Source organism: Panthera uncia, chromosome A2, assembly GCF_023721935.1.
Source record: "Panthera uncia isolate 11264 chromosome A2, Puncia_PCG_1.0, whole genome shotgun sequence".
NCBI lineage: Eukaryota > Metazoa > Chordata > Mammalia > Carnivora > Felidae > Panthera > Panthera uncia.
The window spans coordinates 11,667,869-11,685,475 of NC_064816.1; the positions used below are offsets into that span (position 1 = coordinate 11,667,869).

The window sequence follows — 17,607 nt, forward strand, 5'->3', positions numbered from 1 at the left end:
TCGGGGCATCACGACCGTAAAAGCCCTGAATGTGAATTTCTCTAGCGCCCGTCATCAGACACACCACCCATGGTCCCTCCACGCAGCCATGCAGGTGAATGGACCACGGCTCCGCACAGCCCGGCGGACCAATTGCACACGCACAGCGTGTGGCTGGGGCACACGGTACGATGCCACGTTATAAGGCACCAAGAGCGGTGACGCTAACCTGTGCTGCTGGAGGGCAGGAGCATAAATACGGAGCCAACACTGACATGGGGATTACAGGGAACGTTTCGTTTCTTTTCTTCTAAATGTTTACTTATTTTTGAGAGAGAGCGCGCGCGCGAGCAGGAGAAGGGCAGAGACAGAGGGGGACAGAGAATCCCAAGCAGGCTCCGCACTGACAGCAGAAAGGCCGATGCAGGCTCGAACCTACGAACTGCAAGATCATGACCTGAGCCGAAGTCGGGGGCTTAACCGACTGAGCCACCGAGGTGCCTTTCATTTTTGACTATACCTTATTTATTAAAAAAAATTTTTTTAAGTTTATTTAGTTTTGAAAGAGAGACAGAATGTGAGCAGGGGAGAAGCAGAGAGAGAGGGAAACACAGAATCATAAGCAGGCTCCAGGCTCTGAGCTGTCAGCACAGAGCCCTACGTGGGGCTTGAACCCGTGAACCATGAGATCACGACCTGAGCCGAAGTCAGGCGCTCAACCGACTGAGCCACCCAGGCGCCCCTATATCTGTTTTCTAATGTTTGTTATATTGCTATTATATTGCTCTGTTAAAAAAAAACAACATTCTTATTTTTATTAATATTATTATTTTTTTTTTATTTTTAATGTTTATTTATTATTGAGAGAGACAAAGCATGAGTGGGAGAGGGGCAGAGAGAGACAGAGACACAGAATCCAAAGTGGGCTCCAGGCTCTGAGCTGTCAGCACAGAGCCCGACGCAGAACCCGAACCCACGAACCTTGAGATCGTGACCTGAGCCGAAGTCGGACGCTTAACCAACTGAGCCACCCAAGTGCCCCTATTTTTATAATTTTTTTTAACGTTTACTTATTTTTGAGAGAGAGACAGAGAGAGAGCAAGCGAGCGCGAGTGAACAGGGGAGGGGCAGAGAGAGGGAGACACAGAATCCAAAGCAGACTCCAGGCTTTGAGCTGTCAGCACAGAGCCCGATGCGGGGCTTGAACTTGCGAACTGTGAGATCATGACCTAAGCCAAAGTAGGATGCTTACCTGACTCAGCCACCCAGGCGCTCCCCCCAAATCTACATTTTTTAAAAGGTGCATCTGCTGTCCCCATAGCTGATTCCCAGCATTCAGAGCCTTGTCCTAAAGGGTGCAGACACGGGGCTCCTGCTGACAGTGACCAGGCGGGGGCCTGGAAGTGGCCTCTTCCACTCCCTTCCGTCCCTCCACATCCGCTGCACCGGGCACATAGGCTGCCTCCCTCCCCGTGTCCTCCGCACAGTCACCCGGCCCCAGTACCTTGTACCAGGTAGTCAGTGGTCTCCCGCTCCACCTCCGGGCTGAGCTGCCGGGTTTTCTGAAGATACTTGAGGACAAAGATGTTGGGCGCAAAGTGGATCATGTTTTGCTCTCCACAGCCGAAGGGCAGCCGCAGGAGGCTGCTGAGGTGGTTCAGGGTCGGCCCCATGACATCTCCTGGTGGGAAGGAAAACAGGGCTGGGCTGCAGGCTGGCCTCAACCGGCGCCCTGGCTGTACTCAGGACGGCTTTCCCCAGGGCGGCCTGTGGCCTCACACCAGCTCCCCACCCTCTGACGGCCGGCGCTGCCTTTGGGACTGGACCATGCCCTGTGCTCACGTGGCCCACCGGGTGCCCTGGCTTTGGCCGCCACCTGCTGGAACTCTCCCACACGCCTCCCTCTCTGCTCTTCAGTCTCAACTCGGTGTTCTCTCTCTCTACCTTTTCATTAGGCTGAATGCTCGTTTCTTTTTGGCTTTTAAAACGGGTACATTTAAAGCTATACGTTTTCCTCTAAGTACGACTTTGGTTGCATCCCACACGTTGACAGGTCAATCCAGTCACTGTGGTTCCATTTTAAATATTTTTTTCCTAACTTCCAATAGGAAATGTGATTTTCTCTTCAACCACAAGTATTTAGATCTTTAAAAAAAGTTTCTGTACACACATGATATTGTTGGTATACTTTTAAAGTTTTTTTTTTTTTTTCTTTTTCTCCTGTGCTTTCCTCCCTTCAGCACTCTGTCTTCCTCTTCTTGGCCTCTCTGCACCACACATGGCTGAACTCCTGCTGTTCCTGATCACACCTCCCTTCCTTCCTTGGCCTTTCCTCCTGCCCCACTGAGGCTGCCACTGCTCCTGCAGCCTCCATCCATGGCAGGGCCTGCCTGGCTGCTTTCTCATCACCCTTCTCCGGGCTTTCCAGCTTCTTCTCCACCTTCTATTCCACTATGCTGAAGGCACTGGCACACAGGTCCTGGCCTTCACCCCCTCTCCATCCCTGCCCATCTGCTGGCTTCCCTTCACCCCTACCCAGGCCACTGACCCCCACGGCCATCTCTGACTTCATCTCCTGACTCAGAAATTATAAACTCCCACTTCTTCTGATTGGGCCACAATCACCAACCTCTCTGGGCCCCAGGACTTCTGTTCTCCAGTGTGAGAGAGACCTGAGACCCCCGCATTGAGGACTGTCTGCCCTTCCTGGCCTCTTCCCCTCTTCCCATGCTTCCAATACCCAACACCACATCCGTCACAGAGGCCCCACTTTCCACTCCTGTAGCCGGGCTACAGGAGACCACCCACACCCCCCAGACCCCCTGTCACAGCCACTCGCTCCTGCTCAGGAAACGTTCTGGAAACTTGCCCCCCTCACCAGAACCCCCACCTTCTGCCCCGCACCCGGCTGACTTCACCCGCACTTTCTGTCCTCTTGCACATCACCCCATGCTCACTGCTCTCATGGAATTCGCCACCTGCCCCTTGGGGTTGCTTCACACAGGGCTTGGGTGGGCAGACGGGGAACTCCTCAAGGACAGGGCTGGGGTCATCTCAGGGTCTGCCCCGGCATGGAGAAAGCACCAAAGTGGCCGGTCAGGTGAGGCCGCAGGGGCACAGATTCCCAGCACAGGCTGATGCGAGACCAAGCCTGGGGCGGATACCCTGCCCCTCGGCCTCAGTTCTCGCCTCTCTACTCCCCAAGCCAGCAACAGGGCAGACGCACCTATGACAGAGGCTGCTGCCCGCTCTGACCCAGGGATGGCGCTGTGCGGGACTCCCAGGGTAAAGGCCTCACTGTAGCTCTCGTCCACCTCCACCTTCTTCCAGATGCGGAACTCACCCATGGAGCCCCAGCCAGTGGAGAAGCCGATGAATTGGACCTCCGGTGGCCTGGGGAGGGTCCAGGCCATGATGACAGACTCATTGGAAGGCTCTGGGCCATGGCCAACCTGGAAAAGGAGGCCAAGGCTGCTGGCTGCTGAATGCTGAAAGGAAGCGCTCAGGCAGCAGTGACACTGGCTACAGGGCCCACAGAGAAACCAAGGGTCACCTCATCCATTAAATGGCCAACAAGAGACACAAGCGTAGCACGTAGTTTGCCAAGCCGTCAGTTCCCTGGAACCCCTGGGCCTTTGCACATGCTATTCCCTCTGCCTGGAACATCCTCCACTCCCTAGTTTGCCTGCTGAACTCCTATGCATGCTTCAAAACCCAGTTTGGCTATGTCCCTCTTCTAAGAAGCTGTTAGCTGCTCCTTTCCTATGTCCTCTTTGCCTGACCCATAAAATGTCCCAGCCTCGATTTCACCTGCTTATATGCACTTTCCTTCCCCACGACGACCCACTATACTTCAGCTCCCAGTTCCCCTGGGTGCTTCCTCCACCACAGCTCTCACCTTTTTATTTTTTTTTTGTAAGTGACTCTAGGCAGACTGTGAGCAACCTGAGGTTGCACCCTGTGTTTATCCCCCCCTCCTCCTCGCCCCCTGTTAAGAGCTGGACACAGAGTAAGAAGCAGCAAATGCCAAGGAGCCCGGGGTTCCCACGCCCACCCCAGCCAGCCCAGCCGTGCCTGGATGAACCCGCCATGCCAGCTGATCCAGAACGTTCTGAATTCATCCCAGGACAGGATCTTGGCCGTGTACGTGCTGGCCACGGGGTCGCCCATCTTGCTGGTGGAGATCCAGGACCTGGTGTTCTGGTGCCCCCCCAGGACAATCTCTATCATGCCCGCTGTGTCCTGGGGTCCGGCGGACAAGGCCACGCGGGCATCATTGTGGGCTCGCACGGCCACATCAAAACGGGTGAGCCACAGCGGCCGCTGCACGTACTGGAACTCGTACTTGTTGGGCGTGGAGATGTGGACTCTCTCTGGACGGAGGGAAGGAGAGAGGGTGTTGAGGGGGCACCTGGAGGCATCCTGCCTCTCCCTGCCTGTGTCCAGAGCTGAGGATCAGGGCCCCTGGGGGGCCCGTCTCACTGTGGCTCTGCAGGCAGCTTCCTGAGCAACGGCGAACGGAGACGGCTTACCCACAGCTTTGCCGAGGGCACACGAAAGAGGAGATGCTCACGGGGCTAACTCCTACAAAAGCCCTGTATAGCCAGAGACTGCAAAATGCTGTTGCAGCCAATTCAGACCCCAATCAATGGAGAGCCAGACCGCGTTTGTGGGTCAGAGGACAACACAGCAGATACGGTAATTATTTCCCAAACTGACACACGGATTCGCGGCAATCCCAGTCAGAATCACGGGAGGGTCTTTTGCGGAAATGACAAAGCTGATTCCACAATTCATATAGAAACGTAAAGGACCCAGAGGGTCAACACAACTTTGAAACGGAACCAGGGTGAAGGACTCACACCTGTGACATTGAGACGCACTCGGAAGCGGCAGTAATCACGACAGTGTGGTACGGACATCAACCCAGGCTCACCAGAACAGCGTAGGGAGTCCAGACGCGGACCCGCTCGTGCACGAACAACTGATTTGCAACAAAGGTGAGAAGGCAATTCGACAGTGAAAATCCTTTCAACAGAGGCTGTCGGAACCACTAGTTACCCAGAAGCAGAAAAGGGAACTCAGATCCACACCGCGCGTGGTTTTCCAAGGACCAACTCAAAACGGATCAGAGCTATTTTGTAAGCGTACAACGCAATGCTTACAAACGTGGAGGAGAACGTGTAGGAATTGGAAAAGATTTCTTTCTTTTAAAATCTTTTTTAAGTTTATTTTATGAGAGAGGGACAGAGTGCAAATGGGGGAGAGGCAGAGAGAGAGGGAGACACAGAATCGGAAGCAGGCTCCAGGCTCTGAGCTGTCAGCACAGAGCCCGATGCGGGGCTCGAACTCAGGAACTGTGAGATCATGACCTGAACCAAAATCAGACGCTTAACCAACTAAGCCACCCAGGCGCCCCAAGATTTCTTTTTTTTAAAGTTCATTTATTCATTTTGAAAGACAGAGAGAGCACACACGTGGTTGAAAGGCAAAGAGGGAAAGAGAGAATCCCAAGCGTGGAGACTGGTGCGGGGCTCAAACTCATTATTAACTGCGAGATCATGACCTGAGCCATAATCAAGAGTTGGACACCCAACCAGCTGAGCCACCCAGATGCCCCTGGAAAAGATTTCTTTTAGATACGGCAAAAGCATAATCCATAAAATGAAAAACTGGTAAACTGGGCCACATCAACATGAAAAACTTCTAAAAAAAAAAAAAAAAGAAAAGAAAAACCTCTGGTCTTATAAACACACTATTAAGAGAAAAGACAAGCCACATATTGGGAGAAATGTCTCTGCGAAGCACTCATCTGATAAATGACTTGTAACAAGAATAAATTTATAAAAACTTCCAAAAGTCAACGTAAAATAAACGTTAAAAGATCTGACCAGACACTTCACCAGAAAAGATACATTAATAGTAAACAGACACATGAAAAGATGCTTGAATGAGGGAAATGCATATCAAAACCACAATAAGATACCATCAGGCACCTATCAGAAGGGCGAAAGGTAATCAGAGGGACAACACCAGGTGTGGGCGAGGAAAGGGAAGAAGTGATTCTCGCCCCCTGCTGGTGAGAATGCAAAATGGGACTACCACTTTGGAAAACAGTGTGATCATTTCGTAAAAGGTTGAACACATACCTCCTGTATGATTTAGCTATTTCACTCATAGGTACAGACTCAAGAGAAAGGAAAACATATTATCCATACAAAGACTTGCACATGAATATTCATAGAAGCTTTATTGGAAATAGCCCCAAACTAGAAATAACTCAAATATCCATCAGCAGGTCAATGAACAAAATGCAACACATCTATTCAATGGAGGCCCACTCGGCCTTAAAATGATTGAATTAGTGATACATGCAACGTGAATGAATCTCAGCATTTTTATGCTGAGTGAAAGAAACCAGAGAAAAAGAGTACATTTTTATATGATTCCATTTATATAAAAGTCTAGAAAGTGCGAAGTAATCTACAGAGACAGGAAACAGGTCAGTAGTTCCCTGGTGACAAGACTAAAAACACTAAAATCACTTCTTCCCTCTCCTCGCCACACCTGGTGTTGTCCCTCTGATTACTTTTCGCCCTTCCGATAGGTGCCTGATGGTATCTTATCAGTGAGTGATTACAAGGGGGCATGACTTTTGGGGTTAATGGAAATCTTCATTATCTTAGATGTGATAGTTTCACACATGTACACAGATGTCAACACTTCCCAAACTATACGCTTAAAATACGTGTGATTTATTGTATGTCAATTATACCTCAATCAGCATGTTAAAAATATTACTGACTTTACTTTGAATACAAATGTACATTCAGCCTAGTGTAAATTATGATTTTAAAAAAGTAGAAACAGGGGCACCTGGGTGGCTCAGTCGGTTAAGCATCCGACTTTAGCTCAGGTCATGATCTCACAGTTCGTGGGCTCGAGCCCTGTGTCAGGCTCTGTGCTGATAGCTGGAGCCTGGAGCCTGCTTCCGATTCTGTGTCTCCCTCTCTCTCTCTGCCCCTCCCCCAGCACTTTCTCTCTCTCCCTCTCTCTCAAAAATAAATAAACATGTAAAAAATAAGAAGAAAATTCTATAGTGGTCAAATTCTGGAACAGTCATTTGATAGAACATACTGAAGCTGTTTTGAAATGCTGTTTATAAAGTCTTTACAATAACAAAGAAAAGTGCTCGAGATGTGTTAAATGAGCAAGGCAGACCACAGAATTATTTAGCTCACGAGTCACAACTATGTTAAAACAAACAATGATCAACCCTATGCAAACAAATATAACAAAATGTTAGAAAAGGTCATCTCTGGATCAGAAGCAGAGGAGATATTTTTCCTTCTTTCTATCTTCCTAAGTTTCCTGTAATACACAAGTATTGCTTTTGCTTTTCCCAATTTTTAAAATTGTGGTAAAATACAAATAATGTAAAGTGTGTCCTCTTAATCATTTCTATGTGTCCAGTTCGGGAGTATCAAATACAGTCCTACTGTGCAAACATCATCACTGTTTCTCCTTGCAGAACTGTAACTCTGTCCCCATTATACACTAAGCTGCCCTCCCCTCCTGGCAACCCCTGGCTCCCACCATCTACTTTCTGTCTCTATGATTTTGACTTCTCTAAGTAGCTCATATTAGTGGAATCATACGGTATTTGTACCTATGCGTCACTTTTACAAATGTTTTTATTTTACTTTTGCTGAGATAACTGTACATTCACATATGACTGTAAGAAATAACACAGAGAGATCTGTGTCCTCTGGACCCAGTTCTCCCCAGGGGTATCTGGCAAGATTCTAGTACAATATCACAACCAGGATATTGACATCGATACAACCCATTAGTCTTGTTCAGACTTCCCCAATTTTATTTGTACAAGATCCCTCCTATTGGCCTTTATCACCATACCCACACTCTTCCTCCCCATTCCAGCCATGGCTAATATAACCTCCATTTCTAAAATTTTGTCATTTCAAAAAATACTGCAAACAGAATAATTTATGGACCCTATTGGGATTGAAGGGTTTTTTTTTTCCCCACTCAATCCCCTTCACCCAGATAGCTGCATATGTCAATAGCTCATTCCTTTTTATCACTAAATAGCATTCCAAGGTAGGGATGTACTGTGATTTGCTTATCCACTCATCCACTGAAGGACACCTAGGCTGTTTCCAGTTTGGGGCTATTACAAATAAAGCTGATATGAACATTTATGTATGGGTTTTTGTGTGAACATAAATCCTCGTTTCTCTGGGAAAAATGCCTCGTAGTGCAATTTCTGGGTGGTACGCATGGAGCATGTGTAGCTTTTTAAGAAACTCCCAGCAGCAGCCACACCATTTTACAATTCCCACCAGCAACGTATGAATGATCCTTTTTCTCCCCATCCTCGCCATTTTTTACTGCTGTCACTATTTTTTTTTTTTACTTTAGTCATTCTGATAAGCGTGCCTTGACAACTTACCGTGCTTTATTTTGCATTTTGCTAATGGTTAACGATGTTGAACGTCCTTGTGCCTATCTGTCACCTGTATACCTTCTTTGGTGAACTGTTTATTCCTTTTTCCCACTTTCTAATTGGATCGTTTGATATTCTAGATACTAGTCTTTTGTCAGACCTGTGTCTGGAAGTATTTTCTCCCAGTCTGTAACTTGTATTTCCTCCTCTTAATAGCATCTTTTGCAAAGCAGTTTTTCATTTTGATAAGGTCCATTTATGAGTTTCCTTTTATGGGTGATGCTTTTTGGTATCATGTCTAAAAACCCTTTACCCAGGTCTGGATCCCAAAGGTTTCTCAGAAATTTTCTCACACATTTTTCCTAAAAGTTTTATCATTGTACATGTAAGTCCATGATCCATTTGAGTTAATCTCATATAAAGTGGGATCTTTAGGTCAAAGTTCATGCTTTTACCAATCATGTCCAACTACTCTATCACTATTTGTTGAAAAGGCTCTCCTTCCTTCGTTGACTTGCTTTTGCACCTCTGTCAAAATTCGTTTCAGCTTGTAAGTGATGCATTGCTGTTTAATACACAAAGGGCGTGGCGGGGGGGGGTGGTCAATGTCAAGAGGAAGCCTGTGTCTAGAGTGGTCCATGTGGGGCCTGTCACGCTGGATGCCTTGGCAACGGGGAGGTGCTGTACCTGGGGAGCCGACAATCCCCGGGGACTCAGCTCAGATCCTCAGCTCGGCCACCTGGCAAAGCCTGCTGGGTGCCGCCCAGTGCCAGGCCAGGCCTGAGCTCCTCTGGGAGGGGCTGGACAGGGAGTGGGCAGACCCTCCCACTGGCAGCCGGGCTCACATCCTGCCTAGCATTTCCCTGACCCCACCGAGGCAGAGGCATGGAAGGGCCCTGCTCTGGCCATTCTGTCCACCGCACACTCCTTACCCCTTTCTTTTCACGGATCATGTACAAACCTAATATCGATTTCAGGGGATCGAGGCAGACCCCAAATCCCACCCCTTCTGGAACCCACTTGAATTTCCTATTTTCTCTTTGGGCCCAGGGTTCCGGGTCGGTCGTTTCCCACAGCTTTCCCCTGACGTCTCTCTAAGACCTCCCTTCTCTGGATCCTAGGCTCCTCACCCCAGGACCCTGAGGACAGCCCTGTTCCCGCCTGTGGTCTCTTTTCCCATTGGCACCTCCAGCCTACATGCATGTGCACATCCTTCCTGTGTGGCAGATGCCCAGCCCTCGCTCTGGCTTATGGTTGTCACCAGCCAGGACATCTCAGTTCTCCCCTGCCGTGTCCTCTGGCCCCAGGAAGGGCAGGCATCCACTTAGCAGCAGGAGTGCTGCAACAGTGTGGTGGGGGGAGGGCCAAAGTCCTCAGTGGGGTGGGTGCAGGGACTCACCGTTGGGACAGAAGAAAGCACTGTAGGTGTAGCTGCGGGGGGCTCCTTCCGGCTGAAACAGAGAGATGGGGAGAACTGAGCGGGGGAGGGGCAATCGGCACGGGGGGGGGGGGGGGGAGCGGCTGCCCTCCCATGGCGGCGGCTCCGAGTCTGGACCCTGCAGGGTGGTGCCAATGTCACGGGTACCCAGAGAAAGACCAGGCTGCCTACCTCCTAGGCCCGAGTGGGGAAACTGAGGCTCATTCCTCTTCTCTGGGCTCTGGTCAAACCCACTCACCAGCTGCTTCTAGACTGGCCGTGCTTCCCATACTCCCCCTTGTCCTCGGGGTCTCCTGGGCTAATCGGGGAGCCAGGCAGGAGGGCACCAGCAACTCCTCCCTCCGGTTTAGCGCCCGCGGTGGTTCCCAACCGTCACCTGCTTCCCCACCTCGCGGGAAGGTACTGGTGCCACGCGCAGTTTCGTCCCCAGCAGAAGGCACGCAGCGTCGCGTGAGGGTCCACCAAATATCCGATCCGGCAAACAAACCGCGCACCCGGAGCTCTCCAGCGGGGTGGAGAGGCAGCAGGGCTTTGCTGCTTTATCAAACCGCACGTCGGCCACGTCCTGTTTCATAAACCTGGTTTCCTCGTCCACCACGCTTCAATGTTTCTGCTTCGACCTCTCAGGTCTTCTGATGCCCACCTGTCACCTCCCGCCCCCAGGGCCACCTGCACAAAGCGATACTGCAGATTAGGCAGCCCTTGAGCCGTGTGAGTGGGAGGAAAGGCCCAGGGGCAGAGCCCCTTGAGAATCCCTCTCTGTGCATTGAGAAATTCCTTCTGCAGACGGACGAGGCAAGAACTCTGGATGGCCTGCCATCTCCTCTGGCCCCAGGAGGGCGGGTTGTGGGCCAGGGAGCACGTTCAGGCCGAGCAAAGGGTTCCCAGGGGTCTCTGTGTTTCCCGTTGAGGCCATCCCCTCACCCCACTGGCTCACGGAGATGGCATTCCTCATCAGAGGACCCACTTGTCCTGGAGGAATCCATCAGGTCACGTCAAGCACGCTGTGGCCAACGACTCGTCCACCTCGGGGAGTTCTGCCCAGCACGTGTGTGTGACTCCGGAGGCTGATGGAAATCATTTGTGCTCCGCGCTGCCAGGACCACGGCCAGGAGGGAAGGCGGCTGTTTGCAGCTGAGCCCCTGGGGAGGGGCAGACACTGGGGACGCCGTGAGGAGCTTCCTCGGGGCTGTCGTGCACTCTCCACGTGGCATGAAGAGTCTTGGCAGGGCTCTGGGCTCTGAGGTGTCCAAGCAGCCCCCAAAAGATGGGACATCACTGCTACCACATGCCCAACATGCACTGCGAGGTGCCCTCTCCACATTGTGGGGTGAGAGTGAACGCCCCTGATTTACGGAGCAGGATTGGACTAGCAAGGCACACGCCCAGCCCACATGGAGCGGTAGATCCTAGATTCCCAGCCAGCAGGGGAGGTGGGGCGTCAATGAGACCCCAACACCCGGGCCCCTCTGCTGCATAGGCTCTGCGTCCTTTCTACCCCAGGCATTCTAGTGACCGCCCTCCAAATGCCAGGTCATAATCCCTACGGCTGCCTATGACAAACAGGAAGTCGGAGACAGAGGCACATCGCCCTCCAACACGGTCAACATGGGGATCAGAGGACACTTCCCTGCGGCCCCTGCGAGTCCCAGACCGCTTTCCCCAAGTCCACGGTGCACGGCGGAGGGGCTGGATGCTGAGGGCCTCTAGCGAGGAAATGCAGACACCCCATGCCTGCCCTGAGCCCCAGAGCAGGACCCGTGGGGGCTGCCCCCGCCCCAGCCAGGCCCCCGCCTCATGGGTGATGGAATCAGGCCCCGGCCGAGTGCCCTGGCTGAGGACACGGGCTTACCTCAACCATGACACTGCGCCTGATGTGATCCCTCCCAGTGGGGCCCCTCCTGTCAGCGAAGTGGTCCTCCAGGTGTCGGATGGACTTCCCGTCCCGGCAGCAGCTTGTGTCTCCGTAAGCCAGGGCTTTGGCTGCGGGGATTTGTGTGCTCAGCGCTTGCGGTCCGAACAGAACGCCCGCCCTCCCGGGGAAGCCTCACGCCCCACCTCCTCGTGGACCGCCTCGCCCCACCTCCTGACCATTCCCCAGCCGCAGTCCTGTCTCTCAACGTGGCCTTGACCTCACATACTGCCCCACCGGCCACTCACCTGTGCCTGGGGTCCGGACGGGGGGCGGGGGGGGGGGGGCGGTGGATGCCTGAAGCAGCACGGGGCCTCACCTGTGACGTTGCTGAGTCCCAGGTCACTGAAGGACAGAACCACCCAGGTGGGTTCCGTCTCCCCAGAGGCCACGCACACCTTCTTGGTCAGATGGCGTCTGCCTGGATGCCCCACAAAGCGGATGCCCTTGGGAACTGAGATCTTCATGTAGACCTGGGGAGGGAGGTATGCCGCTCTCAAGGCTCCCGGGATGCGTGCGCCCTCCAGGCACATCCCATTGGCCGCTGCCCACCGCGTCAGCCCTCTCCAAAAGCCACGCTCTTCTCGGAAGGTCCCCCCACTACTCACCATGGTCTTGCTGGGAGCCCTCTTTTTACTTCGGCCCCCCAACACCCCACGGGGTCAGCCTCCCCTTAGGGCCAAGGCTGATGGGGGGCACCAGATGGGTACCAGATGGGAGGGACCACTCCCCCTGCAGGCCCCACAAGGCACTCCCCCTGACCCTCCATCCAAGCTCTGAGGTCCACAGGGTCATAACAAGAGTTCTGTGTGTGTGTGCACATGCGTGCATGCATGTATCTCTGTGCACACCTATGTGCATGTAGGTGTGGTCTATGCATACACACGTGCACAATGCATGTGTGCATGCGTGTGCACACGAGTGTCTCTATGTGCACGTACGGTTAGACCTCCCAGTCTGCAACTTGGTCCACGGAGCCTTGGTCCCAGGCTCCTTGGTCCACATCCTTTTGTCCAACGAGCATGTGTGAAGCACCTAGTGGGTGCAGGGGCCCTACTAGGAGCTAAAGTAATGTACCAAAGAGGACACGAGTAATCCCTGGGCGCCTGAGGGTCAACATGCCTACATCACACACACATGCACATGTGATGTGGAGGGAAGGTTCCGAGGAAAATCTAGTGGCAAGTGTGACAGAGCATCTGAATCCTGCCTGAGGACAAGCCCGGAGGGACCTGAGTGTGAGCAGCTGGTGCAGGCTGCGTCAGGAGCTCCCACATCCCTCTTGACTCAGTGTTCTTCCAGAACATTCTTCCAGGGAGGAAAGAAGAAACTTGAGAGCCAAGTGTCAGTGGGCCGTATTTTCCGGCTCCTGGGTGGAATGACCGCCTGCCCGTGTTGAGGGAGCTGGATGGGTCCGTTTTCCTGGTGCCTTGGGGATGTGCGACAAACCAGCCTCCAGCGTGTTCTTGCAGCTGAAAGGGGCACCTGAGGGTCCCGCCTGCCCATTCGGTGAGGACCCTCCCTTGCAGGGGCCACCTGGTTGATCAGGGATCAGTCTGCACTTATTCCGGCTTTTTAAGATGGGGGTCCTATTCCTCCTGGCAAAAAGAATGACAGGGGCACCTGGGTGGCTCTGTTGAGTAAGCATCCGACTTTTGGTTTCAGTTCAGGGCATGATCTCACGGTTTGTGGGTTCCAGCCCTGCGTTGGGCTCTGCGTCGACAGCTTGGAGCCTGCTTGAGATTCTCTCTCCCCTTCTCTGCCCCTCCCCCCTCCGTGCTTTGCTCTCTCTTGCTCTCAAAATAAATAAACTAAAAAAAAAAAAAAAAAAAAAAAAAAAAAAAGAAAGAATGACAGAGGATGGACCATACAGACACTGGGCTTTGGGGCACTGCTCCCTGGCTGCCTGTTTTGAGCCTATTTCATGTGTCCCCCTTAGTCCCCTCAGGCCACCCCTCGGCCACCGCCTTGCTTTCCAACACAGCAGCTCCCACCCAGCCAAATGCACGGGGCTCTGATTACCCCTCTCCTGCTTTCCCCACCAGACCCTAAAGCCCAGCTAGACTGTGTCATGGGCAATTCCCGGGACAGGCTAAGCCGCCTCCTGCCTCTGTTGCATGTGTATGCTGTTCCCTCTTCCAGGAATGCCCTTCCAGGTCCTGGTGCCTGGCTCAAACAGTGCCTGACGACTCCAGAGCTCAGGAGACCTGCCTCTTCTCGGGGTTCCGCTGGCTCCCTGAAAACACTCAATTCTAACACAGCTCTGCCCCAAACTCCCTGGGAGAGCTTGGGCATGTAACAATGAGTCTCTGAGCTTCCTGTCTGGGAACAATTGCATCGACAACCCTTCTTCCCCGGCCCGCGTGGGCATTTGATATCGATGTAGGCAAAATCCTGAGGCCAGCACGGGGCACAGAGGTTAGTGGTAACAGCGCTCCGAGGTTGAGCACAGATGGACCCCACGTCCTGGGCCCTGGGGTCCTCTGACATCTGCACAAGGCCCAGCACACACAGAGCACGTGCACAATTGGTTCTGAGTGACAGTGAATTCGAATCACTGGCATTTTACACCCAGGGGCCCCTTTCTGGTGGCCTCTGGAGGTTTCATTTCCATTTCAGAACCTGCAATGACTATTCTTTTTTTTTCCCCCTCCAGTTGAAATTTTCCTTTAATTATAAAGTTTCAAGGGACAAGAAGCTCCTATGTGACAACACATTAACATGTGGCTCTTCTGTAGAATCAAAGAAACACCAGCGGGAAAGTCAAATATAAACACCAGCATCGAACTTGTGCTGTGCCAGCCAGACGGCTGTGCGAGAGTCCTTTACCGGCCTTCAGGCTGTCACTCGCCATCACATGCCACGTGTTCTGATGCAGACATAATCATTCAGTGGACGTTTAGAACTTGCAAAGGAAAAAAAGGAGTAAAATATTTTGTGCAAGCTCAAGGTCACCTTCTGAGCCGGGACTCAGTGCTCGCTGTCGCTTCCGGGCCAGGCTCAGAAATGATCAGAGACCACAGCCATCCCCTTTGAGACTCACAAGGGACCCTCGTGTCTGCTCTTTCCCTCCTGCTCCAGAGAAAGCCAGTGAGGGTGAATGGGGCCAGGGTGAGCTCTCCTGCCCAGTTTACAGATGGGGTAACTGAGCAAAGTGGGGCTGTAAGTGGAAGTGCTGAGCCAGAGCCTGGTCTTCTGGGGGCAGTGGGGTCTGAACTTGCTGGGACCACAGCTGCGGGGTAGCGGCCGTGCCTCCCACCCAGGCAGCCTTGGGTACCCCGCTGGTAGCAAATTCCAATCACTCTCTAGCCACGTGTCCTCACTGTTTCAGGAAAAGCCAAAAATCTGGGGTGAAGTCTCTTGGTTTCCATGGTGCCTGCTTTGCGGCTGCAGCTCACATCTGCCCTCAGTGTGTCGTGAGCCCACGGCCCTCGGGGTCCCCACCCACTTGGGCAGGGCCAGGGGGAGGTCAGCCACGTCCCCAGCGTGTGGCTTGTTAGGGTGAGGCTGAGACCTGCAGAGAGCAGGCCTGCTCCCAGCTGGACCACTGATCCTGTGCCCCACTCACCCCTCTACCCACAGCCTCGGCTTCCAGCCCCTGAGGGTTGCCCCTAACCCCGGAGAGCCCTCCCCACTTCCCTTCCTCCCACACACCACTGACATCCAGGCCTAGCCAGCGCCCAAGGATTACAAAGTGGTGGAGGGTGAGTGCTCCTGGCCTCCCCAAGCCGCACAGATACACAGACCCCTGCCCCCCGAAACTCTCCCTTCCCCTCCATGCACCCACCTTATCTCACAGGCCACCCCCCTCGCCGGCCGGCCTTCCTCCCCAGCCTCCAAGCTCAGCCCCAAGCCCCCCTGTCTTGGGGTAGCTGTAACGGTCCGACTGTGGCCCCCGGAAAGTTATGTTGAAGTCCTAAACCCTCTGGTACCTGTCAACGTGATTTTCTTTGGAAACGGGGTCTGTGCAGAGGTCATTAAGTTACAATGAGGTTATTAGGGTAGGCCCTACCCCAACAGAATTGGGATCTTTAGAAGAGGAAACACAGAGAGAAATTCACAGAGGGAAGGGAAAGCAAGGGAAGAAGGAAGGCCATGTGAAGACAGGTTGCACACTGGAGCCATGCAGCCACAAGCCAAAGAACATCAAGGGCTGCCCACAGCCGCCAAAGCCAGGCCTGAGGCACCAGAGGGACCCTCCCTCGGAGCCCCCAGGAGGAACCCACCCTGCCTGCACCTTGACCTTGGACTCTGACCTCCAGAACTGTGAGACAACACATTTCTATTGTCTCAAGCCACCCAGTTCCCACTACTTTGTCACAGCAGCTACAAGAAAGGGGTAGAGTAGCCTTTTCCACCAGACCCCACCGCACAGCCCCTGCAGGGGCTGGAGCCTCGACAGCATGACCAGGGTCTGGGCCCCTCTGCGGACACCCTTCTTAGCACCTGCGAACCCATTTAGCGTGTAACCACCGGTGACTCCTATCTCCCTGACATTTGTGGAACCTGAAACACCAACAAGCAGAGCAACGCGGCCAGGGCCGGCTGGTGTGCAAGTATAAACTGGGAGACCGGGCCGCCTCAGTCGGTAGAGCGTCCGACATTGGCTCAGGTCATGATCGCAAGGTTCACGGGTTCGAGACCCGCACAGGACTCTGTGCTGACCGCTCGGAGCCTGGAGCCTGCTTCGGATTCTGTGTCTCCCTCTCTGTCTGTCCCTCCCCCACTCACATTCTGTCTCTCTCTCAAAGATAAACATTTAAAATAAAGAAAGAAATAAACAAACTGGGATACTGAGCACTTGCTTTGCTGACCTCCAGGACTTCCTGCCCCTGCCTCCCCAACAACACAGGGACCGCCCCTTCGGTGACTCCCTCCCTGATAATGAAGATGCTCTGTCCCCTTCCAAGCCCCTCAGGCTGATATCCTCCCCTCACCCCTGCCTCTTGACATCACGGGTGCCATCCTCCCACCCCCGGGCACAGGGAAGGCTGTGTGCGGGGGCGGGCGTAGTACCTCGGCACAGGTGCCCATGTAGTTGTAGACGCTGAGCGGGATCTTGGCTTGCTCCCCGCGGACCACGTAGGCGGGCAGGGTGAAGTCCACAAAGAAAGGCTTGAAGGTCTTCAGCAGGGCAGGCACGGCGACACCCAGGCCCCAGGCCTCGGACAGACCCACGGCCTCACCCACCCAGCTGGTGATGGAGTCCGGGACCCGCACGCTGAGCATCTCCTCGCCGGACGGGTCGCTGCGGAAGGATGGACAACCATGGGACCCTTTTCCAGGGCCGAGCTGAGGCAGCCAGGTGGGAATGCAGGGCTGCAGCTGGAAGGCCTGGGGGCCCAGGCAGGCGCCCCTGCAGCTCGGCAACAAGCACGCAGGCACAACGCGGCGTGTGACAGGAGAATGCCGCCCCTCGGCCCTAACTCAGGTAATGAGGCACACCAGTGGCTCTCAGGACAACGGTGGACCCACAACAGTGCATGCTCCACCCAGTGTAGGGGGAGGGTCGAGTCATTTGGGGCTTGTGTCTCCCAGAAGTTACACCCAAGCCCTAACCCCCTGTACCTGTGAATGTGACCTTATTTGGGGAAACAGGGTGTTTGCCAATGAAATTAGCCAAGATGAGTTCATACTGGACGAAGGTGGGCCCCAATCTAAGGATGCGGGTCCTTATAAGAAGGAAATCTGGACATAGAGGAGGAGACCATGTGAAGACAGAGGCAACAGATGGAAAGGATGCAGCTAAAAGCTGAGGAGCACCAGAGCCCCCAGGGGCTGGAGGAGGCCCAGGAGGCTCCTCCCCTAGAG

At 53.5% G+C, this 17,607-nt stretch overlaps 1 protein-coding gene across 1 annotated transcript in view; it reads right to left on the minus strand.

Annotated features, from left to right (window-relative positions):
* Nucleotides 1-17,607, minus strand: part of CPAMD8 (C3 and PZP like alpha-2-macroglobulin domain containing 8) — an 81,863-nt gene that overhangs the window by 22,615 nt on the left and 41,641 nt on the right. Inside the window, exons 20-26 of the mRNA XM_049640170.1 lie at nucleotides 16,813-17,044; nucleotides 12,116-12,269; nucleotides 11,737-11,867; nucleotides 9,846-9,897; nucleotides 4,054-4,352; nucleotides 3,206-3,431; nucleotides 1,484-1,660 (exon numbers count right to left, since the gene is read on the minus strand). Coding sequence (XP_049496127.1) covers nucleotides 1,484-1,660; nucleotides 3,206-3,431; nucleotides 4,054-4,352; nucleotides 9,846-9,897; nucleotides 11,737-11,867; nucleotides 12,116-12,269; nucleotides 16,813-17,044 — 1,271 coding nt within the window. The remainder of the gene's footprint in view (nucleotides 1-1,483; nucleotides 1,661-3,205; nucleotides 3,432-4,053; nucleotides 4,353-9,845; nucleotides 9,898-11,736; nucleotides 11,868-12,115; nucleotides 12,270-16,812; nucleotides 17,045-17,607) is intronic.